The sequence below is a fragment of the Prionailurus bengalensis genome, chromosome C2 (genome assembly GCF_016509475.1).
Source record: "Prionailurus bengalensis isolate Pbe53 chromosome C2, Fcat_Pben_1.1_paternal_pri, whole genome shotgun sequence".
In the NCBI taxonomy this organism is placed as follows: Eukaryota; Metazoa; Chordata; class Mammalia; order Carnivora; family Felidae; genus Prionailurus; species Prionailurus bengalensis.
Window position 1 is genome coordinate 129535886 of NC_057350.1, and position 25681 is coordinate 129561566.

The window sequence follows — 25681 nt, forward strand, 5'->3', positions numbered from 1 at the left end:
CAAACCATGAGGTCTTGACCTGAGCCAAGAACAAGAGTCAGACACTTAACTGACTGAGCTACCAGGTGCCCCAAGTGGATTGTTTTTAAGTGAACTATTGATTTTGACCATATTATCCTGTTTTCTTCCGAAAGTGGCAAAGTGGGGAAAGGTGCTTTGTGATTGCAGATGCCTGGCTTTTCCTCAGGGGGATCAGGAGATTCCCTTCCTTGAAGTTGACTCCCTAGCCACCTCTGAGGTGGGCCTGCTTGCCTTTCCTTGGAAGAGGCCAGTCTTGGGCAGGAGATGAGACGGCCTGGCCAGGAAGGGGGTGGAGGGAGAGGGGCATATTTATATTGTCTTCTGTTGTCCATTAGGCATATTGTTTTTCTCTTAAAAGCTCACTTTTATTCTTTTTATACTCTCTGTGCACACATGTATATGCTCTCAGCTAAGTTCTGTGGAGACGCTTAAGGTTATAGGAGAAAGATTGGAGGAAAATGGTGAATTGGTAGAGGATTATATGAAAAATCTTACTCTGTAAGATTATTGTTTGAACAGTTATAGGAATTGAAGATTTATGTGCTTCTTCTTTTTTAATCATGAGGAAAGAATGCCTCTTTCCTACAGTCTAATATTTGTAAATTCTTTGTCTTACAATGCAGTTAAACAGGTCTCAGCTAATTTTCTAGTTGTAATTTGACTACAGCTAGATTTATTAGATTCTGATGGACTTATTATTATTATTTTAATATTTTACTTTTAAACAATCTCTGTACCCATTGTGGGGCTCAAACTCACAACCCTGAAATTAAGAGTTGCACACACTACCAACTAAGCCAGCCAGGACCCCTGCTGGACAAATTATTTTATTGTATCTATTTCAGCTTATTAGTTTCCATAAACTTGGATATTTGAAATAAGATCTTATTTATTTAATTTATTTATTTTCAGTGTGGATTAAAATATGGAGTATTTAGTGGTTTTATACATAATAAGTGATGTTGGCTTTTTTTTTCTCCTGGCTCATGTACTACACTGTACTAAGAAACTGGAAGATTATCTTGACTAAATAAATTTTTTACTTAAGTTTTGACTAGCATTTAGAAACTCTGGATGATATCATAGAATATAATAGAGGTTTGGCTGACATTTGGAAATCATAGATGATATCATAGAATAGTAGAAATTTGTGGCTGGGGAAGGACATTAACATCATCTGGTTTAACTCTCTTGTTTTATTAGTTGAGAAAATTGATGCCTTGAGAAAATAGTTAAAAAATTGATTGCCAAAGTTCACTCAGTTACTTATTAGCAAAAACTCTGCTTTAGTTCTGTTTCCACAACATCACTTTTGTTTTTCTGCCTTAACTGATTCCTGACAGTTTCTTTAAAATACCATTTCCCTTTAGATTCATCTTTGATGTAGTTGATTTTTCCAACAGGCTGCCATTCATGCATCTAACATTTGAATAGCTACAAATATTCTAAGACCCTAGCCCTGCTGTGAGGTGTACATTGTAGTGGGAAAGACAGACATGTGAACAGCTTCCTGGAATGTGTTTTAAGTGCTATAAAGGTGGCTCTTTTTATAAAGGGAGATGGTTTGCTCATTGGCACTGTTCAACCATTGTTGTGGCCTTGGGAAACCAATAGTTAACTTTTAAAGTCATCTGGAAAAATTTTTGAACTATTGAATTATTTGAACTTGAGCTAAACAGGCCAAAACATGTAGGACGCGGACCTTGAATTAAAGTTTGAACTTAAGATTGTATAGCGAAAAATGAAATTTTCTTGATGGGAGTTGAGAGTTTTGGGGGACAACTTTGGTTTTTCAGCTTTGAATTTGGGTTGTTTAAAAATAAAATTATGAGCAAATGTCATATTTTCTAATAAGAACAACATTCCTACTTTGCTGGAATTGGCAGTGAAGAATTTAAGTCTGGTTTTTGTAGTCGAACAACTGAAATGTTTTTCATCCTTTGTTAGAATAGGAAAATTATACTCATTTGAATAACAAAATACTACCTTTTTTCACTCTGTGGTTGTCCATTCTTGGTCCTGTCCACCTTCCAGCAGAACCCCTCCACCCACTCTGCTTTGCCTGCTCTGTGCTCTTTTCTGCTGACCTTTTCACATTATCTTGCAGGATTCCAGTTCCAGTTCGGTCTTGAGGTCTCTTGATTGTTTTCATAATCTCTTTATCTCTTTAGCTTAATTGAGACTTGATTTCTCTTGTAAGTGATAATTTCCTCATAATTCTTTCTAGTCACTGAAAGCCAATTTTATTACAGGCCCTTCCCATTTACAGGGCAGAGGCCAGCTTTTTCTTTTAAATGTTTAATGTTTATGTTATTTTTGAGAGCGGGGGAGGGGGAGCACAGAGAGAGGGAGACACAGAATCTGAAGCAGGCTCCAGGCTCTGAGCTGTCCACACAGAGCCTGATGCACCATGAGATCATGACCTGAGCCAAGGTCTGCGCTTAACCAGCTGAGCCACCCAGGCACTCCTCTTTCTTAAAAATAATTTGTTGAGGTGAAATTCATGTAATATAAAACTATTTAAAGTGAGCAATTCAGCAACATTTAGTTGTGTATGATGTGCAGCCACCACTTCTTATTCCAAAAATATTTCTGTTACTCCAAAGTAAAACTCCTTACCCATTAAACACTCTTCTCCCCCTCCCTCAGTCTCTGGCAGCCACTAATTTGCATTCCATCTCTATGGATTTATTTATTCTGGATATTTCATATAAATGGAATCATATAATATGAGACTTTTGTGTCTGGCCTGTTTTATTTAGCATAATGTTTTGGAGGTTCATCCACATTATAGCATGTATCAGTACTTCATTCCTTTCTATGGCTGAATAATATTCTATTCTATGTATATATCAGGTTTTTTAAATCCATTTATCTGTTGATGGACATCTGGGCTGTTTTCACGTTTTTACTACTGTGAATAATGATGCTGTGAACATGGGTAAATGTGCTTGACTGAGTGTCTTCAATTTTGGATGTATACCTAGAAATGGTATTGTGAGTAATTTTGTAGTTAACTTTTTTTTTTAAGTAAGCTCTGTGCCTAATGTGGGGCTTGAACCCACAACTCTGAGATCAAGAGTTGCATACTTTACTGACTGAGCCAACCATGAGCTCCAATGATTAACTTTTTGAGGAACCACCAAACTGTTTTTCACAGTGGCTGAACCATTTTGCATTTTGCACCAGTAATGTATAAAAATTCCATTTCTCCACATCTTTGCTAACATTTCCTATTTCTGTTTTTTTGTTTTTTTGTTTTTTTTTTTGCTTAGAGCTATCCTAGTGAGTGTGAAGTGATACCTCATAGTGGTTTTGATTTGTATCTCATGACTAATGATGTTGAGTATCTTTTTATGTTTCTTGGCCATTTGTGTATCTTCTTTGAAGAAATGTCTACTCAGCACCCATTTTTTTTTTTTTAAATTTTTTTCAACGTTTATTTATTTTTGGGACAGAGAGAGACAGAGCATGAATGGGGGAGGCGCAGAGAGAGAGAGAGACACAGAATCGGAAGCAGGCTCCAGGCTCTGAGCCATCAGCCCAGAGCCTGACGCGGGGCTCGAACTCCCGGACCGCGAGATCGTGACCTGGCTGAAGTCGGATGCTTAACCGACTGCGCCACCCAGGCGCCCCTCAACGCCCATTTTTTAACTGATTTGTCTTTTCGTTGTTGAGTTGTAAGAGTCCTTAATATATTATGGATACAAGACCTTTATCAGACACGTAATTTGCAATATTTTCCTCCATTCTGTAGGTTATCTTCAGCTTCTTGATAATGTCTTTTGATGCACAGAAGTTTTAAATTTTTATCAAGTCTAGTTTATCTACTTCCATTGCTCATGCTTTTAGTTACATATCTAAGAATCCATTGATAAATCCAGGGTCATAATGATTTATTCTTGTTTTTTTTTTTAAGAGTTTTATAGTTTTGGGTCTTATATTTAGGTTGCTGAACTATTTTGAATTGTTTTTATATGGTATGAGCTAGGGGTCTAATTTCAATCTTTTGTTTGTGGTTATCTAGTTGTCCCAGCATAATTTGTTGAAGAGGCTGTTCTTACCTCATTAAATGGTCTTGGCATCCTTGTCAGAAATCAGTTGGCTAGAAATATATCGGTTTGTTTCTGGATTCTCAGTTCTAGTCCATGGGTTTACATGTCTGTTGTTATATTGGTACCACACTGTTTTGGTTCCTGTGGTGAGTTTTGTAATTAGGAATTGTGAATTCTTCAACTGTGTTCTTTTTCAAGATTGTTTTGGCTATTGGGGACTCTTCGCAATTCCATACTAATTTGAGAATCTGCTTTTCCATTTATCTAAAAAAAAAAAAGTAGTTAGAATTTTGATAGAGTTTTTACTGGTAGATCCCTCTGGGTAGTAATGCCACCTTAACAATAGTAAGTCTTCCAATCCATGAAGATAGGATAACTTAATGCTTATTTAAGTCTAATTTACTTTCTTTCAGCAATGTTTTATAGTTTTCACTGTTAAGTCTTTAATCTCCTTGTTTAAATTTATTGTAAGCTACTTTATTCTTTTGGATGCTATCATAAATGGAATTGTTTTCTTAATTTCCTTTTTAAATTTTTTTTTTTTAACGTTTATTTATTTTTGAGACAGAGAGAGACAGAGCATGAACGGGGGAGGGTCAGAGAGAGGGAGACACAGAATCTGAAACAGGCTCCAGGCTCTGAGCTGTCAGCATAGAGCCCGACGCAGGGCTTGAACTCACGGACCGCAAGATCATGCCCTGAGCCGAAGTCGGCGGCTTAACCGACTGAGCCACCCAGGCGCCCCTTAATTTCCTTTTTGGATTGTTGTTAAGGGACCAGTTTTTATCATGCATGACATCCTTTCCTATTTTGATTGTTTTTCCCCAAGACAGTGACTTAGCATCTTCTTCTCTTTTGACATCTGTGATATTTACTTACATTATCTTTGACTTATTGGGGTTGTTGTAATCACCTGACCTTTATAAGATGATCCTCCACAACTTCATACCCTGAGTTGCTTTTATTATTTCCCTCTCTTTATCCCTCCTTTGACCATGCTGGTATTCTAGTTCCCAGGTCTCTTTTCCAAATAAGGCACTTCTTGAAATGGCCACTGAGACTTGGTCTTCTTCTTAGCCCTTGGAACTTCCTTTTTCTCCCCAGGGCACCCCAATCTTCTTTCTCAGTCACTGTCCTCTACCAAAACCAATCTCTGTTTCCTGGTCTCCTAAAGAGTTACCTATTTCCTGGCTTGCTGCAGAGTGGCTCAGTAAAGCATTACTGAATAGATTGTCTCCCTTATTGCCTGTCTAACCATTCCTCATTGCCCACTTCACCTCTTTGGAGCCTACTTGATTTGGAGTGGTAACACTCCTTCCATCTACTACCCTTGCTTTGAGGTTGCATTTAATTGCTATGGTCATATTTGAAACACTAATAATTAGTAGCAATTAGAAAAGAATAAATTATTTAGATCCCATCTTCATTTGTCTTTTACTTTTTCTTTCAATCTTTGTTTTGTGAGCATATGTTGGGGAAGGGAAGAGAAAGATTATATTCAAAACTAAAGTATGATATTTCCACAGATTTCATCTTTTTCAAAATATCAGCTTGTTGAAAATTCTTTTTATTTTATTTTCTGATTATCAAGGTAAAAACATACTTATTTTAGGCTATTTGGAAAGTGTATAAGATCATAAAGAAGAAAAAATACATTATTTAATCATGCATTTATAATTTTTGGCAAATGTCTTTCCAATATTTTTTCCATGTTCTCACTTTTTTTTTTTTTTTAATATATATATTTTTTTTCAACGTTTATTTATTTTGGGGACAGAGAGAGACAGAGCATGAACGGGGGAGGGGCAGAGAGAGAGGGAGACACAGAATCAGAAACAGGCTCCAGGCTCTGAGCCATCAGCCCAGAGCCCGACGCGGGGCTCGAACTCCCGGACCACGAGATCGTGACCTGGCTGAAGTCAGAGGCTTAACCGACTGCGCCACCCAGGCGCCCCTCACTTTTTTTTTTAATGTAGTTGCACTCTTATGAATAGGTAACTTTTTGAGGTAGATCATACTTCAAAATCTGTAGTGTTAAGTTTTCCCTCCCTCCCCACCTCCTTCCCACTGCCCTGTGGTGAAATTGTGGCCTGTACATTTTCTACTTTAAGAAACTGATTATGCTTTTCTAATGGCTGATCACTTTTTGATAAATCTCTTATAGATGCTTTCAAAGAGTTAACTTTCTAATAGAGTGCTATCTTGATGTGTGATTATCTACCATATTAATTATGGCTATGTATATATATAAATTATATTCTCTACATGCTAGCATTAATCATAGACTGATAGTTTTGTATCATGATTATATAACTTACATTGGGTTCTCTCCATATTTCTAATATTTGGGGAAAATTGTATTTCCATGGGGTTCTCTTTGTATTTCTAATATTTGGGGGTTTTTGGACTTTTTACATTTTGATTTAGAGCTGTCAGGATTGAAGATTATTATACTTCCATCATGAAGTATACTTCTTTTCAGTATAAAATGCTTTCTTCTGTTAAAAATAAAAGTGTTATTGATGTCGCAGAATGTTTTGAAGTAACTTTTTGGGGGAAGAATGCATAATTGGTATATTTTCTGAGACCTGAGAATCTATTGTTTTTACATATGATGAGTTTAGGAATACAATTCCTGGCCTGCTTGCTATTCCCCTGAAAAATACCACTTTATTGCATTCCCTGTCATCTTCAGGGTTTCCTGTGTTATTGTCATTCAGATGGTGAGCATGGATAGTCCAAGAATTTTCTTCTCATTTAGCCCCAGTGTCAGTGTGGCATGTGGCATGTGGAAATTCTTTGATGTTGTCTTTTCAGTTCTTAGTGTTTTGCCAGATTTTACCTTTTTTGGTATACCTGGGTATTTTAAGGGAAGGTTAGAGGAAGGTGTTTTAGTTACTAATAAGTTATCATTACTGGTGTTAATATCGGTATATCAAAGATACTATCTTTACCAATGTGATTTTTATTGAATTTCATTACTTGAGGGCATTCTTTCTAGCTCTTACAGGCCTTCGTGGATTACTTAATCAGTAACTGGATTTTTATTTAGTGAATTGCTGAAGCTTTTATGCATATTTCTTTAAACATGTTTTTGAAAATGAATTTTTTCCAGTTAATTTTTGTAGGAAATTTAAGAGAAGAAAAAGAATAAAAGCATGCAATAAAAAATAATCCAGGGGCGCCTGGGTGGCGCAGTCGGTTAAGCGTCCGACTTCAGCCAGGTCACGATCTCGCGGTCCGTGAGTTCGAGCCCCGCGTCAGGCTCTGTGCTGATGGCTCAGAGCCTGGAGCCTGTTTCCGATTCTGTGTCTTCCTCTCTCTCTGCCCCTCCCCTGTTCATGCTCTGTCTCTCTCTGTCCCAAAAATAAAATAAACGTTGAAAAAAAATGCATAATCTACCATTTATAAACAGCCACTATTAATATTTAATATTTCCCTTCTTTTCTGAGAAATGGAGCACACATCATGCATATACATACACATTTAACTTTAGTCCACTGGACATTTATTGAACACCTGTTATATTCATGATGTATTCAGGTGTCAGACATTGTTAAAATTTACTGTATATGGTTTCTATCTTGTCTGCTTTCATGTTATAGTCTAAGCAAAACCCAATTTATTAAATTTATTTGTAATAGTCCTTCCTGTTCATGATTTCATAGTCTTTTTAAGTTCATTTTGATCATTAAAACCTGTCCTCAAAGGTGAACCTCAATCTATCACATAGATGAACAGGGAGAGATTTGATTGAAGGGGTATAATGGCTTGGGGTACCACCTCTGTCCTCTAAAGAAAGAGAAACTCTTGAAACCTATTGTTCTCTGTTATGGATGTACAGTATTATAGTTTATTGATTACTGCTTTGTTGCTGGCCATTTATCTTTTTTCTTGTCTTCAATTTTAAATAATTTTGATTAAAATCCTTATACACATAAATTTGTATCTATATTTGGTTTCCTTAGGGTGGATTTTTAGAAGTGGAATGAAGGGGGTCAAAGAGTATAAATATTTGTAAAACTTTGATATATATTCACAAGTTGTTTGCTTGCTATACTCTCACATTCAGTATTATATTTAAAGAATATAAACGTTTCTGTTACAACATCAAATGCATTCCTAAAAAAAAAAACATTCCAAGATTGCCTGTTCCCTAAAAATAATAGGACTTATGGGAAAAATAAGGTTAAGGGCAAACCACTCAAGACCTCTGCAATTTTCAAACCAAGTACTAACAAAAGCATAATTGGTACCTTATGAGATAACTTGGACAGCCCAGTCAAACCACTTAGCACAGCTGAGGCTGCCTCAGAGGATAGTTAAAGATATTAAAATGTAATAAAATGGAAATCGCTGGCCTGCATGATCTTGAGATAGCACAGACGTAAGTAGATTTCTAAGTCAGTGGAGCTGCCATAGAGGAGGGCATATGAGGAAGTACAGCTTGCTGTGTTCCAGGAACCGTGTGTAGGCTGGCGGTGCTCCTCTGAGCAGGAAGCCCTGGTTGCAGGTGCTCATTTTTAGTCTTCTTAAAATAGGGCAGAGGGGGGGTGACTGGGTGGCTCAGTCAGTTAAGCATTGGACTCTTTATTTCAGCTCAGGTTACCATCTCACGGTTTGTGGGTTCCAGCCCCATGTTGGGCTCCATGCTGACTGACAGTGTGGAGCCTGCTTGGGATTTTCTCTCCCTCCCTGCCCCTCCCTCACTCATTCTTTCTGTCCTTCTCTCTTTCTCTCTCTCCCTCTCCCTCCCTCCTTCTCTCTCTCTCTCTTTCTGTATCTATCTCAAGAATAAATAAATTAAAAAAAAATAGGGCAGAGAGGGTTCCTGCCTGACAGTAGCTGAGCCTGAGTGAGGGTCTTTCCTTTCCCACAGAAAGTTACAATTCTTTACCTCCTATTTCAGTTCCCCTTGGCTGGGAAAATTCAAATGTAAGTCATAATTTCTGTGTTATACTGGCATTGTTATTTTATTTACTAACCACTTATAAATTAATTGGTGTTATGGGAAACTGTCTTCTGACAAAACAGACTGTTTTTGCTTATCTGATAGGTGAAAATTTGAATCTCATTTTTTAAAAAGTGTATTTATTTTGAGAGAGAGAAAGCATGAGTGGAGGAGGGGCAGAGAGGGAGAAACAGAAAATCCCAGACAGGTTCTTCACTGTTAGTGTAGAACCCCATGCAGGACTCGAACTCACGAACCATGAGATCATGACCTGAGCCGAAGTCAGATGCTTAACCAGCTGAGCCACCTAGGTGCCCCAATTTGAATCTCATTTTAATGGTTTCTTCAGAAAATTTGAAACCCTTTCAAACTAGGTATAATTACCTTAGTTCATAAAGAATGTCTATTTCAAAACAAATATTTTCAAAATCTGTAGTCAGAAAACATCAACTCTGTTTAATAATTGTATTAGAATTTAAACACCTTAATCTAGAGTAGTAAATTTCAAATTTCCAATTTATTTTGGTGGCCATTAAGTGTTTATAGATATGGATCACAGGGGTCCAAACTATCAGCAGCTTATAAATATTAATTTATTTGTTGAGAATAGAAGTCATGGTTTTGTAGTGACTCTCATTTTGGGGAATGGCTTCATCCAAGAATATGCAGCATTAAGTTACAGTACCAGAGAAGGCAGAGAGTAGGGGAATCAAGTCAGTTCAAGATTGGCTGTTTTGGGGTTGGGTAAGCCTGTCCAAATTAGGCTGGTGGGAGAAAGTTGAGCGTACTAGTAAAGCAACTGAAGTAATTGGGGTCAAAGCCAGCAAGAAGAAAATGAGGAAATGATTGGTATAATAAAATGGAAGAAACAAGGATTTTGGACACTAGAGATTGAATGAGCCCCGAAAACAGCTATTGTAACATTAATGGGGACAGAGCTGGAGAGCTACTAGCTATTGAGATATTACACTTCAAGATTTTGGAAGTAGAGCAATTTATATATTGCTGCTGCCTATAGAAATGGGTTGCTTTGGTATATGTGAAGGTTATTGTTGGAGTTGAGGAACAAAAGGAACATTGAAGGACAGATTGAGAGAACAGTGGTCTCAAGGACATTGGGAACCTGCCATAACAATTACAGAATAAGGATGTATAGAAATTATATAAATTGGTTTCAGAGTCCTCAATGAATGAGGTAATTATGATACTGGGAAAATTATGATGTGATGGTATATATCTAAAAGGAAACAGGACTTTTGATAAGGATACTTCAAGTAATCATCTGAAGTGGTTATAGAGATTCAGGGCAGTGCCCACTGAGGGTGGGAGAATGGTTCCTTCAAGGTCTACAGGGCCAGCTATGTATGCTTCAAGGGGAGTGGGTTGGTGGAAGTCACAGTGGTATTAGGGTATAGAGAAGAGTCCTTGAAGAGAGGGGGTCATGGATGGATGAACAGGGTAATAAGCATGCTAGCATAAATTGAGGTCCAAATGGGTTTTAGAACCTTGATAAAGTTAGCAGAGGCCAATCTTGTCTCAACCTTTGTTGGAATGTTGTGGAGAAATTGCTCTCGTGTTTTCAAAGAGGGCGTTTTCTAGTTAGGAACCTTGGTTTCTGTCTAGAGTTTGAATTGGTAGAACTGGAGAGACCTTGAGCAATTTGGAGAGAGGACAGATGCCCCTAGGATATTAGAAAGGGAATTGGCTATATCCCTCAGTCTCATCTTATGAGAGGTAAGAACTCAGAGAATTTTTAGTAGGACTAAAACCACAAATTATTAAAGACTGCATGCATGGCTCGGATGTGTTTGCTTTTTTGTTCTTTCTTCTTTTACAGCCCTTTTTCATCTGGTTTTATAGGGAGTTGAATTTACGGAACCCCTAGATGTTTTTGATACTTTGAACTATACCTAGAATACCTAAGCATTTATACATTATTGTTATTATTACCAGTAATAGCATTATAGCTGTTATTTATTAGGAACAGAGTTCTTTATTTCCCTATGAAGGATTTCTTTTTAAATTTTTAATGTTATTTATCTTATTAAATTTATTTTTTTAATTTACATCCAAGTCAGTTAGCATATAGTGTAACAATGATTTCAGGAATAGATTCCTTAATGCTCATTTAGCCCATACCCCCACCCACAACCCCTCCAATAACCCTGTTTGTTCTTTATATTTAAGAGTCTCTTATGTTTTGTCCCCCTCCCTGTTTTTATATTATTTTTGCTTCCCTTCCTTTATGTTTCTGTTTTGTATCTTAAAGTCCTCGAATGAGTGAAGTCATATGATATTTGTCTTTCTCTAATTTCACTTAGCATAATACCCTCTAGTTCCAACCACGTAGTTGCAAGTTGCAAGATTTCATTCTTTTTGATTGCTAATATTCCATCACATACACACACACACACACACACACACACACACACACACACACCACATCTTTTTAAAATAATTTTTTTTAATGTTTTATTTATTTTTGAGACCGAGAGACAGAGCATGAGCAGGGGAGGGGCAGAGTGAGAGGGAGACACAGAATCTGAAGCAGGCTCCAGGCTCCGTGCTGTCAGCACAGAGCCAGACTCAGGGCTCGAACTCACAAACTGTGAGATCATGACCTGAGCTGAAGTCGGACGCTTAACTGACTGAGCCACCCAGGCGCTTCTACCACATCTTTATTCATTCATCCATTGATGGACATTTGGACTCTTTACTTTGGCTATTGTTGATAGTGCTGCTATAAACATTGGGGTGCATGTGTCCCTTCGAAACAGCACACGTGTATCCCTTGGATAAATACCTAGTAGTGTAGTTGCTGGGTTGTAGGGTAGTTCTATTTTTAATTTTTTGAGGAACCTCCATACTTGTTTTCCAGAGTGGCTGCACCAGTTTGCATTCCCACCAGGAGTGCAAAAGAGATCCTCTTTCTCTGCATCCTCGCCAACATCTCTTGTTGCCTGAGTTAATGTTAGCCATTCTGACAGATGTGAGGGTTTTCTCATTGTGGTTTTGATTTGTATTTCCCTGATGATGAGTGATGTTGGCCATCTGGATGGTCTTTGGAGAAGTGTCTGTTTTGGAGAAGTGTCTATTCATGTCTTTTGCTCATTTCCTCACTGGATTTTTTGTTTTTTGGGTGTTGAGTTTGATAAGTAAGTTCTTTATAGATTTTGGATACTAACCCTTTATCTGATATGTTGTTTGCAGATATCTTCTCCCATTCCCTTGGTTGCCTTTTAGTTTTGCTGTTTCCTTCACTGTGCAGAAGCTTTTTATTTTGATGAGGTCCCAATAGTTCATTTTTGCTTTTGTTTTCCTTGCCTCCAGGGATGTGTTGAGTAAGATGCTGCTGTGGCCAAGGTTAAAGAGGTTTTTGCCTGCTTTCTCCACGAGGATTTTGATGGCTTCCTGTCTTACATTTAGGTCTTTCATCCATTTTGAGTTTATTTTTGTGTATGGTATAAGAAAGTGGTTCAGATTTTTCTGCATGTCGCTGTCCAGTTTTCCCAGCACCACTTGCTAAAGAGACTATCTTTATGCCATCGGATATTCTTTCCTGCTCTGTCAAAGATTAGTTGGCCATATGTTTGTGGGTCCATTTCTGGATTCTCTGTTCTGTTCCACTGATCTGAGTGTCTGTTTTTGTGCCAAATGTTTATTTATTTTTGAGAGAGAGAGTGTAAGAACCTGCTCACGCACATGAGCAGGGGAGGCTCAGAGGATCCAAAGCCAGCTGTACGCAGCAGAGAGCCTGACATGGGGCTTGAACTCACAAACCACCAGACCATGACTTGAGCTGAAGTCGGTTGCTGGACCAACTGAGCCACCCAGATGCCCCTCCCTATGAAAGATGTTTTAAGTTTAAATTCGTAAGTTGTTGATCACTTAAGATTAATTATTTTTTTCTACAACTCGTATGTTAGTGCTAGTGACATTCTATGGTATGCAAGCTTTCTGAGATTAGAAAAGAGAGGTAAATAAAACCTATTGACTTTTTTCTTCCTCTTTTGAAAATTTTAGGGAAATGTTTCATATAATGAATGTGCAAATTTTAAATGTACAGTTGATTGAGTTTTGAAAAATGCATATAGCTGTATAAACACTATTCCAATTAGATATAGAATATTTTTATTACCCTAGGAAGTTCCCTGGTGCCCCATTGCAATTAGTTCACTAATTTCTCTCCCACCCCCTTTCCCAGGCAACCACACTGACCTGATTTCTATCAGCATAAATGAGTTCTGCCTGTTCTAGAATTTTCTATAAATGAAATTATATAGTATGTAGTCTGTGTAGCTTCTTCTGTGTAGTTTGTGAGATTCATCCCTTTTGTTACAAAGTCTCAACAGTTTATTTTCATTGCTGAGTAGTATTCTATCCTATGAATATACCACAGTTGGTTATTCATCATGTTGGTGTACATTTGTGTTATTTCCAGTTTGGGTTTTTCTGAATAAAAGTGCTGTCCACATTCACGTACAAATTTTTTTGTGGACATATGTTTTCATTTCTTTCGGGTAATTACCTAGGAGTAGAATTACTGGGTCATAGAGTATGTATATTAACTTTATACAAAACTGCCAGTTTTCTGAAGTAATTTAACATTTTTATACTCCCAGCGATGTAGGAGAGATGCAGTTGCTCCAACATGCTTGCCAACATTTCATAATTCTTATAGCTAGAAATGGCATCTCATTGTTTTAATTTGTAGTTCTCTGATGACTGATGATGTGTAGCACCTTTTCATGTACTTATTGTCCATTTTCATATATTTTCTTAAAAGATATATGTTCACATCTTTTATCCAATTTATTTAATGGGACTATATTTTTGGTTTGTAGGAGATCTTTGTATATCCTAGAAGCAAGTCTTTTACTTATTTACTTATTTAAAATGTTTTTATTTATTTTCTGAGAGAGAGAACATGAGCAGGGGAGGGGCAGAGAAAGAGAGGGACAGAGGATCTGATGTGGGCTCCACGCGAACAGGCTGACAACAGCAAGCCCAACATGGGGGCTCGAACTAATGAACCACGAGATCATGACCTGAGCTGAATTCTGACATTCAACCATCTGAGTCACTGAGGTGCCCCAAGTTTTTGTTTTTTTTTTTTTAGAAAGATGTGTTGTGAGTATTTTCTCCCAGTTTGTGACTTGAATTTCATTTTCTTAACAATGTTTTTTGAGGAGAAGTTTTTAATTTTGATGATGACCAGTTCATATGTTTTTTTCTCTTTTGATTCGTGTTTTGGGTGACCATTCCAAGAAATCTTTATTTACCCTAGGTTGTGAAGATACTCACCTATATTTTCTTTGAGAAGCTTTATAGTTTTAGCTTTTACATTTAGGTCTATAATTGATCCCAAATCAGTTTTTGTCTGATATGTAAGATAGGGGTCAAGACTTTTCTCCCTATACTTTTATCCAGTTGCATTAGCATCACCTTAACTCAGTTGCCTTGGTGCCTTTGTTGAAATTCCATTGGCCCTGTATTTGAAAGTTTATTTTTGGATTCTGTTCTGTTCTATTAGTATGCCTGTCTTTATGTCAATACCACACTGTCTTGATTACTATAATTCTTAATCATGTTGTAAAATCAGATGAAGTCTTGCAGCATTATTTCTTTTTCAAGATTGTTTTGGCATTTAAATTTCATTTTAGAATTAATTTGTTTCTTAAAAAAATCTGTTGGGATTTAGGGGCGCCTGGGTGGCGCAGTCGGTTGAGCGTCCGACTTCAGCCAGGTCACGATCTCGCGGTCCGTGAGTTCGAGCCCCGCGTCAGGCTCTGGGCTGATGGCTCAGAGCCTGGAGCCTGTTTCCGATTCTGTGTCTCCCTCTCTCTCTGCCCCTCCCCCGTTCATGCTCTGTCTCTCTCTGTCCCAAAAATAAATAAATGTTGAAAAAAAAAATTAAAAAAAAAATCTGTTGGGATTTTGACTAGGATTACTTTATATCTGTAGATCAGTTTGAGAAACTTGACATCTGGGGCACCTGGGTGGCTCATTTGGTTAAGCATCTTACTTTGGCTCAGGTCATGATCTCACAGTTGGTGAGTTGAGCCCCATGTCGGATTCCGTGCTGACATTGAGGAGCCTGCTTCGGATTCTGTGTCTCCCTCTTTCTCTACCACTACCCTGCTTGTGCACATGCTCGCTCTCTCTCTCTCTCTCTCTCTCAAAAATAAATATTTAAAAAAAGAAACTTGGCATCTTAAGAATATTGAGGCTTATCTAAGAGAATGGTGTCTCTCCACTTATTTAGGTCATCTTTAATTTTTCTTAAAAACAACTTTTTTTTAATGTTTATTTTTGAGACAGAGGGAGACACAGCGTGAGTGGGGGAGGGGCAGAGAGAGAGAGAGAGACACAGAATCTGAAGCAGGCTCCAGGCTCTGAGCTGTCAGCACAGAGCCTGATGCAGGGCTTGAACCCATGAACCATGAGATCATGACCTGAGCCGAAGTTGGACGCTCAACCAACTGAGCCACCCAGGCACCCCAAGTCATCTTTAATTTTTCTTAGTTGTATTTTTCTTAGTTAATATTTTCAATAATTCACTATTGAGAATGATGTTAGTGTAGAGGTCTTGCGTATCTTTACTTAGATTTATTTCTACTTATTGGTATTTTTTTAATGTTACAGTATTGATTTTTAAATTTTGTTTTACTGTTGCAAATATATAGAAATACAAATGATTAAAAATTTTTTTTCCTTTTTTTAATATTTATTTATTAAAAAAATTTTTTTCTTTTCTCTTAACCTTTATTTATTTTTGAGACAGAGAGAGACAGAACATGAACTGGGGAGGGTCAGAGAGAGAGGGAGACACAGAATCTGAAACAGGCTCCAGGCTCTGAGCCATCAGCACAGAGCCTGACGCGGGGCTCGAACTCACGGACTGCGAGATCGTGACCTGAGCTGAAGTCGGACGCTCAACCGACTGAGCCACCCAGGCGCCCCTTTAATGTTTATTTTTGAGAGAGTGTGTGCGCACAAGTGGGGAAGGGGCAGAGAGAAAGGGAGACACAGAATCCTGAGAGAGAGAGAGAGAGAGAGAGAGAGAGAGAGAGAGAGAGAGAGAGAGAAAGAAGGACCAGAGGGAAGGGGAGACACAAGATCCCAAGCAGGTTCCAGGCTCTGAGCTGTCAGCACAGAGTCTGACATGGGGCTTGAATTCACAAACCGTGAGATCCTGACATGAGCCAAAGTTGGATGTTAAACTGATTGAACCTCCCAGGCGTCCCTACAATTGATTATTTTATATTGGAGTTTTATGTTCTGAGACTTTGCTAAATTCATGAATTGGTTTGAGTAGTATTTTAGTAGATCTCATAGTCCTTTTTACACACATAATCCTATCATCTGGGAATTTTAGTTCATCCTCTCCAACGTTTTTTTCTTGTCTTCACATATTGGTTCGGACCTCCAGTTCAAGGTTGAAAAGAAGTGGTGGAAGTAGACCATGTGTTGTGGTCTTGTCCTTGCCTTTTTTCTGATCTTAGAAATAAGAATTTAATAATTCACTATTGAGAATGATGTTAGCCCTAGGGTTTTTAATAGATGCTCTTTACCAGACTGAGAAAGTTTATGTCTATTGCTACTTTGTAGACAGTTTTTATCATTAAAAATAGGCTTTGAATTTTGCTAAGTGCTTTTTCTGCATCTATTGAGATGATCTGTGTTATTATCTTCTATTTCATTAATGTAGTGAGTTAGTAATTTTTAAAACATGTTTGGTAATTTTGAGAGAGAGAGAGCACATGAGCAGGGGAGGGGCAGAGAGAAAGGAGAGAGAGAATCCCAAGCAGGCTCCATGCTGGTGACACAGGGCTCAGTCTCACAAACCATGAGATCATGACCTGAGCTGAAATCAAGAGTTAGACATTTAACTGACTGAGCCACCCAGGCACCTCATGAATTAGTAATTTTTAAAGGTTAGCCTCTCATATACACTTAATCATGATGTAATTATTCTTTTTGTATATTGCTGAATTCCATTTGCTAATGTTTTAGGGAGAACTTTATGTCTCTATTAAAGAGGTACGTCAGTCTGTATTTTTCCTCTCATATTTTTGTCAGGTTTTAATATCAGTGTGATGCTGGCTTTATACAGTGAGTTAGGAACCTTTTTTTTTTTTTAACTATTTCCTGAAAGTTTATGCAAGATTGATATTATATCATCCTTAAGTATTTGATAGAATTCATCTGGACCCAGAGCTTTGGGGGAAATTTTTATTATTTGGATTTTTAACTTATTCTTGTCAGTTTTGCTAAATTGTGTTTTTCAAGGGTTTTTCTATTTTATCTGTTATTGAATTTATTGTCATAAAGTTATTCATACTAACATTCTTTTTAATATCTGTAGGATTTGTAGCAATGTTCCCTCTTCATTCTTTTTTTTTTAACGTTTATTTATTTTGCAAGAGAGCTTGAACAAGTGGGGGAGCGGCAGAGAGGGGGTGGGGAGAGAGAATCCCAAGCAGGCTCCCTGTTGTCAGCACAGAGCCTGTCACAGAGCTCGATCTCTAGAACCTTGAGATCATGTCCCGAGCTGAAACCGAGAGTCAGATACTCAACCAACTGAGCCACTCAGTCACCCCCCCCCCTTCATTCTTAATATTCATAATTAGTGTTTTCTCTTTTTTTTCTTAATCTTGCAAAGAGTTTAACTTTCATTAATCTGGTCAAATAATCATCCTTTGACTTTATCTTTATCTTATAGTTAATTTCTTTTTTTTTTTTTTTTTAATGTTTATTTATTTTTGAGACAGAGAGAGACACAGCATGAGCAGGGAAGGGGCAGAGAGAGAGGGAGACACAGAATGTGAAGCAGGCTCCAGGCTCCGAGCTGTCAGCACAGAGCCCGACGCGGGGCTCGAACTCACGAACTGTGAGATCATGACCTGAGCCGAAGTCGGATGCTTAACCCACTGAGCCACCCAGGCGCCCCCTTTTTTTTTTTTTTTTAATATTTGTTTATTTTTGAGAGAGGGAGAGGGAGAGAGAGAGACAGCATGAGTGGGGGAAGGGGCAAAGAGAGAGGGAGACACCAAATCCGAAGCAGTCTTTGGGCTCTGAGCTGTCGGCACAAAACCTGACGCAGGACTCACACAGTGTGAGATCGTGACTGGAGCCGAAGTTGGATGCTCAACTGACTGAGCCACTCAGGCACCCCCGTTAATTTCTTTATTACAACATTTGATCGAGAAGGTAGCCTGTATTATTTCTAGTTAGAGTCCATTTTTAAAAATGTGTATGGTCTAACTCATGATTAATACCCCTTTGGGGTACTCCAGTTGGATGGGGGAGCTACCAACTGTGGGGGGTCCCACTTGGATGGAGGCTGGCAGCACAGGCAGTGAAAGAATTCATTCAAGGCAGAACAGAAGAGAGATGATTTATTGGATCTACTGTAATGGAATGGTGGGCAGGACAGCAAAAGAGACACTGTCTGCAACAAGGCAGTCGGTGGTGAGGGGCCACAGTTATAGGGCAGAGTGAGGGAGTATGGGACATATGGAATTTTATCTTTTGGCAATCGTAGGAACTGTGCCTATTTGTAATTGGTCAGTTAGAACCTATGGCTGTTTTGAAGTGGGTTGCTTAATGAGTCTGGTTGCATTCAGCCCTGTGGTCCCTATGGGCCCTTTTGCCTTAGTCAAGTTTCCTTTGCTCAAGCCTGTTGCCTAAAAGCAGCATCTACAACTCCCTTGTTTCTTGTCCCATAAATACATTGTTTAAATAATGAACATGGAGTTCGCACCTTGGTGAATTACAGGTAGAGACTACTCCAGATGGAGTTGTCACACAAAGGAAACTATTTGCAGCAAATAAGGTCATGCAAGGGTGAATGGGTTGCTATTATTTAGGGTTAGGATGAATATTCAGGAAGGGGGCTTTGTCATTGTATGTAGAGGTAGGCATAACGTTATGCATGCACCTTGAGGAAATATGTCTGTACATACATTGTATGTTAATGAGGCTTATGCTCTTTAGTGTTATAATCAAGTAAAAGTAACTGTCACTCCATGGAGCATCTATGCAGTTGTGAGTTGGGATTTGAGCTCAAATTGGGTGGTCTGGAGCCACCAGAGGTTTGTGTGGGCAGTCATTTTTGTTTGAGGGGTAGTTTTGGTTTCCATTATGGGATGCTGTCTGTGCCCATGGGGTTCTTTGCCTGAGTTGAAAGGTAAGCTGGGGGCGCCTGGGTGGCGGAGTCGGTTAGGCGTCCGACTTCAACCAGGTCACGATCTCGCGGTCCGTGGGTTCGAGCCCCGCGTCAGGCTCTGGGCTGATGGCTCAGAGCCTGGAGCCTGTTTCCAATTCTGTGTCTCCCTCTCTCTCTGCCCCTCCCCCGTTCATGCTCTGTCTCTCTCTGTCCCAAAAATAAATAAACGTTGAAAGGTAAGCTGGGAAGAAGAGCTTAAAAAGGGTGGAACAAAGGTTGGTGGGTACATGCAGGTGGGCAGTAAAAGGTTAGTTGTTGAAGTCTAGCTGGTTAACAGAATATCCACATTAAATTTTTATGTTTTGATCTTTTGTTTTCTGAAATAATATTAGTCTCCAACTGTGATTGTAGATTTGTCTTTTTATTATTAATGTTTTTCTATCTGTTTTTGCTTTACAGAAAGCTCTTTGAAGCTTTTATTAGTTACACTATCATAGCTCCTATGTCTTTTATTAGTATGAAATTTTTCTTACTAATATAAAATCTTTTTACCTTGTTCTAGTTTATCTCATGTCAATATTGCTCATCTACTTTGTTTTTCTTTCAATTTTTTAAAATATTTTTGAGAGAGAGAGAGAGCGTGCATGTGGGCAGAGCAGGGGAGGGGCAGAGAGAGAGAGGGAGATACAGAATCCAAAGCAGGCTCCAGGCTTTGGGCTAGCAGCACAGAGCCCAACGCGGGACTCGAACCCATGAACTGCGAGATCATGACTTGAGCCAAAGACAGTTAACTGACTGAGCCACCCAGGCACCCCTAAATTTTTTTTAATGTTTATTTATTTTTAAGAGAGAGGGAGAGACAGAGTGTGAGTGGGGAAGGGGCAGAGAGAGAGGGAGACACAGATTCCAAAGCAGGCTCCATCCAGGCTCTGAGCTGTCAGCACAGAGTCAGACGTGGGTCTCAAACTCACAGACCCTGAGATCATGACCTGAGCTGAAGTTGGATGGTTAACCGACTGAGCCACCCAGGTGCCCTGTTTTTCTAATTTTTAAAAGTTTCGTTCCAGGTGTGCCTCTTGTAAACAGCATCAGTCTAGACTAGAATAAGACATAGACTTTAAAAAAAAAAATTTTTTTTAATCTTTATTTTTGAGAGAGACAGAGTGTGAACAGGGGAGGAGCAGAGAGGGAGTGAGACACAGAATCCGAAGCAGGCTCCAGGCCCTGAGCTGTTAGCACAGAAACCGACATGGGGCTCGAACTCACGAACTGTGAGATCATGACCTGAGCCGAAGTCGGACGCTCAACTGACTGAGCCACCCAGGCACCCCCCCCTTTTTAAAACAACAACAACAACAACAAGCACATTTAAGCTGTTTACAATTATTGTGATTGCTGATGTTTTCTTTGTACCCAGCTTTCTTGTTGCATTTTCCCCTTACCTTTCTCTCACCTTCTTACCTTCCTTTTTCCCCTTCTCTAATACCACCAGTTCCTCCTCCCAGTGTTTGCTGGCAGTTCCTGTCCTGCTAGCAGTGAGGGTCTTTTGCAGAAAACCTCTAATTTTGTCCCATTGCATTTGGTATCTCTACAGAATAACTGAATAAAGCAGTGTTACCCAGACAGTGCTCCTTTCCCCTATGTAAGCTTCAAATCTCATTTCTGGATTAATGATTGTTTTAGATTCAGTTCAGAAATGAGAAAACTAATTTTACAGGAGACATACCTGTAGCAGAGTTATGGGTTTCTGTATCTATATCATAGAAGGTGTGGAGATCTCCATATTGACCTCTGCATCAAGGTTTTAGGCCCACAGTATAGACTTAGTAAAAATGAGATTTACATTTTGATTGGTCTCTCCTGTACCCTTTCCCTCTAGCATATGGAATATATATGTCATGCAGTACTAGAGGGACACCTAGATGCAATTTAAATAACAATAAATCAATTGAGTTACCCTGCTTTTATTCATTCAGTTCTTTTGGGTTATCATGAGAGAAAGCATCTGTTTGATTCTTTACTTTTGTCAAACACTTGCTGATAACCTCCCTCCTTACTTTTTTGTAAATAGTGAACTGGACTTAAGCTCACTCACTGCCTCGTTAGGCACCAGTATTTAGCTAGAATTTAGTAATACCGTTTTGTTTTCCTTTTAAGTGATTTCTTTTTGTTACCTTGTATTTTTTCACAATAATTACTAATTTCCCATTCAAGATAGTGATTAAATTTTCCTTTAAAATTTTTGTTTTAAAAAATTGAATCAATTTCAAAGAAAAATGCTAATTTGAGAATGTGGTATATGTTGGGAGGTTAGATGTGGCCCTGATGGAAAAGGTAATATGGGAGTGAGTGAGATTTGGGAGTTGCTTCTCCAGCATTTCTCAGGCATCTTGGTTATTTCTGCTTTATCTGCAGAACTAACTTGTTTAACAATTATTTACTGAGCATCTGCTTTGTTCAGAGAACTGTTCTGAGAATAGGAGGAGAAATACGGTGTTCACCTTGTAGTCTAGGTATGGGAGAGGACATGTGTTGATGTGGCAGCTAATGTGAGTGTATGATGGTAAATGCTGTCAGAGCGGCCAGGACGTTGTGCGGATGAGGAAGTGGAGGCCATCTCTGGCTGGGGTCTTGAGGCTTTGGCTTAAAGTAATGTTTTCACCTATGTACCTTTCTCTTTTCCATTTTGAATCTCTCTTCCTAAATCCACATCAGTTTTGCGGAGAGAAGAGGCTCTTGTGTGTAGGCATTACTCTGAGAAGGATCGGGTCCAAAAGGAGGAGTATCACATTGGTCCTCGGGAGACAGAATGGCTTCCGGAGTTCTGGATCTAACACACCTGTGTTTAGCTGGATAGCTACCTAATTGTTTTTAGTCCCATCTTCTTCATCTTTATTGATGATGATGAAACTCATTGTCCTACCTGCTTCATTAGACAGCATATGTGAGAGACATTCATGGTATACACTTGTATATCCATATTATTTTCATTCTTATTAGTATTTGAAATCCTAATGGTTAATGATTTTGACTGTAATTTTAGGTGTTTAATTATTTTCTCTCTATTTTTTTTTCTAGGTCTTGATGCAGAACTTTATTATGTGAGAAATGACCTTATTAGTCACTACGCCTTATCCTTTAACCTGTTAGTACCCAGTGAGACAAATTTCCTGCACTTCACTTGGCATGCAAAGTCCAAGGTAAGAGAGTAGTCAACCAAAGATGTCAAGACAGGACCACTCAGGCCCAGATGCCAATGCAAGGCCTATATCTGAGGGATGGACTGCCATCTATACAAAAGGGCTAGTAGGTGGTGGGCTGTAGCAGTACTGAGTATTTTCAGATTTATATTTTAAGTCTTTAGCCTATTCCTTTAGACTTTCTCAAGTCCTATAAAATGAAGGTAGCCACCATTTATGTCAGGCTTATGACAGAACATTTATATCCTTTCAGGCTTTTCAAGCAGGGATGCAGATCTAATGTGAAGAGGGAACAGTTGAACTTGCTGATGTTCTGTTATTTTTTAATTTTTTTAAATGTTTATTTGTTTTTGAGAGACAGAGACAGAGAACAAGCAGGGGAGGAACAGAGAGAGAGGGAGACACAGAATCTGAAGCAGGCTCAGGCTCTGAGCTGTCAGCACAGAGACTGATGTGGGGCTCGAACCCACGAACTGTGAGATCATGACCTGAGCCAAAGTCAGTTGCTTAACCGACTGAGCCACCCAGGTTCCCCTTGACTGCTGTTATTGTGAAGCAATAGGAATGGAGGATGGGGAAGTTGTTTTAGGCGTGTTTGATGTAATGGATATAGTTCTGCCATTTATGGAGAAATGGTAAAAGTAGGGTACAGCAGATGCAGGCACCCACGTGTGCTGTGGCCAAGCTCCTTTAACTGTAATGAACCTCCTGCCTGGCTTACTTGTAGCTGAATTCTTCACATTTTCTCTGACTGAGCTCCACGAACATGAAAAGTTTTTTCATACGTCAAAAGTGGGAAGCTGAGGGAAGAGCCCACCTCCTCCAATCAACTTTAATTTCTTTTATTAGCATTATATATGAACTGAGTAGGATTTTATTTGGGAAATAAAAATAGTTTTGCTACTAAAATCTCTAGCAGAGTTTTTTTTTTTTTTAAGTATTACAAAGTGATACTTGTCCTGATATTTGTTGCAAGTCATTTAAATTTGGTGACTTTAATATAGATCTTTTTATCTACTTAGAAACAATAATGAGTACTAGGAAAACCAAGTATTAATAGAATTATTTAAAAAACTACCAAGACTTTGTAGATCTATACCCAGAAATTATTGTTGTTTATAGTTTAGTATACTTCAAACTCATTTTTTAAAAATGTTTATATTTATTTTTGAGAGAGAGAATGAGAAAGAGAGAGAGAAAGAGAACGTGAGCAGGGGAAGGGCAGAGAGAGAGGGAGACAAAGAATCCTAAGCAGGCTCATGCTGTCAGTGCAGAACCCAATGTAGTGTTCGAATCCATGAACCGTGAGATCATGACCTGAGCCCAATCAAGAGTCAGATGCTTAACCCACTGAGCCACCCCCACACTGCCAAACTCACTTTTTTTTTTTACCTTTTTAAACAAAAAGGGGATTTATGACACCTATGTTGTACAGTATTTTCCCCCTTACCTAATACTGTCTTTTGGCATCTTTCCATTTCACTACTTACAGATTTAACTCATTCTGTATAATGGCTTATTATAATATGATATTGTATGGATGCATGATTATTTCTTTTTAGTTTATTTTTATTTTTGAGTGAGAATATTTTTAAATTTAAAAAAGTTTTCATCTCCTTTTCCTTATTTATTTCTGGTGACAATGCTGTTAACACTAAAATGGAAAACAACGTACAAAAAAGGAAAAGGTAAAAGACAACTTTGACAATTATCTATACACTGGATATAGTGGCAGAGAATATAATATGGTCAGATTCTAGTTACTTTTAACAGCTTTACTGAGTTGTGATTTATGTACAATAAAATTCACTCATTTTGAGTACATAGTCCAATGATTTTTTTGAGTTTGTGCAGAGTTTTCCAGAGTCGTGCAGCCATCACCACAATCCAATTTTTGAACATTTCCATCACTCCAATAGGGTCCCTTGTGCCTGTTAGCAGTCACTCTTCAGTCCTACCCCCAACCACAGGCAACTACTCATCTACCTCTGTCCTTATGCATTTGCCTGTTCTGGACATTTCATATAACTGGAGTCATAGAAAGTATGGTCTTTTGTGACTGTTTTCTTTCACTTAGCAAATGTTTCTAAAATTTGTCCACGTTGTAGCATGATATCAATACTTCATTCCTTTTTATTACTGAGTAGTATTTCTTAAAAAAAAATTTTTTTTAATGCTTATTTTTGACAGAGACAGAGCATGAGCGGGGGAGGGGCAGAGAGAGAGAGGGAGACACAGAATCCAAAGCAGGCTCCAGGCCCTGAGCTGTCAGCACAGAGCCTGATGTGGGGCTCGAACCCACAGATCACGAGATCATTCCCTGAGCCAAAGTCGGACACTCAACCGACTGAGCCACCCAGGTGCCCCGAGTAGTATTTCTTTTTAGTGGATAGACCATAATTTGTTTATCCATTCACCAGTTGAGGAACATCTGGGTTGTTCTACTGTTTTTTTTTGGGGGGGGGGCTCTACTTTTTGACTAGTTATGAATGATGCTGCTGTGATCATTTGTATACAAGTCTTTGTGTAGGCTTATGTTTTCATTTCTCTTGGGTATTTACCAAGGTTGGAAATTGCTGGGTTGTGTAGTAAAATTGTGTTTAATTTCTTAAGAAACTGCCATTTCTTCCAAAATGGCTGCACTATTTTACATTCCCATCATCAAAGTACAAGGGTTCCAATTTCTCTACATCCTCACCAACACTTGTTATTTTCTGGGTTTTTGATTATATCCATCATAGTGGGCATGAAGTAGTATCTCATGGTGGTCCTGAGACAGAGAGACTCTTAAGCAGGCTCCACACTCAGCACAGAGCCTGATGTGGGACAAAATGACTGTGAGATCATGACCTGAGCTGAAATCAAAAGTCAGACGTTTAACCAACTGAGCCACCCAGGCACCCGAATGTATGATTATTTCTTAAGTGCCTCGTTGACACATGTATTTTTAATAGCATTTCACTATTTCAAACAATGCTTCCTTTCTGTGTTAGAGATAGTTTCCTTCCCTTCATCTGTCAGGCAAAATCCATAGTACAGAGATAGTGAAAACAATTGGTAGTTCATCTTTTGTTACTGTTTCTACCTTTGTTATTGTTGAATATAGAAACACAGAAAAAATATGTGTATGAATGTGTACTTGGGTGTATATGTGTGTGTGTGTGTGTGTGTGTGCATGCATACATTGAGAACATCTTTGTTCAAAAAATTTTGTGCACTTGTGGCATAATTTTTGAATAGTAAATTATCACCAAGTAGTGAAATGGCAGGGTCAGAGTGTTTA

The 25681-nt window shown here is 38.5% G+C and overlaps 1 protein-coding gene across 2 annotated transcripts in view; it reads left to right on the forward strand.

Annotated features, from left to right (window-relative positions):
- Nucleotides 1-25681, forward strand: part of RYK (receptor like tyrosine kinase) — a 105977-nt gene that overhangs the window by 14480 nt on the left and 65816 nt on the right. For both annotated transcript variants that reach the window (XM_043595365.1, XM_043595366.1), the window contains exon 2: nucleotides 22277-22398. In XM_043595365.1, coding sequence (XP_043451300.1) covers nucleotides 22277-22398 — 122 coding nt within the window. The remainder of the gene's footprint in view (nucleotides 1-22276; nucleotides 22399-25681) is intronic.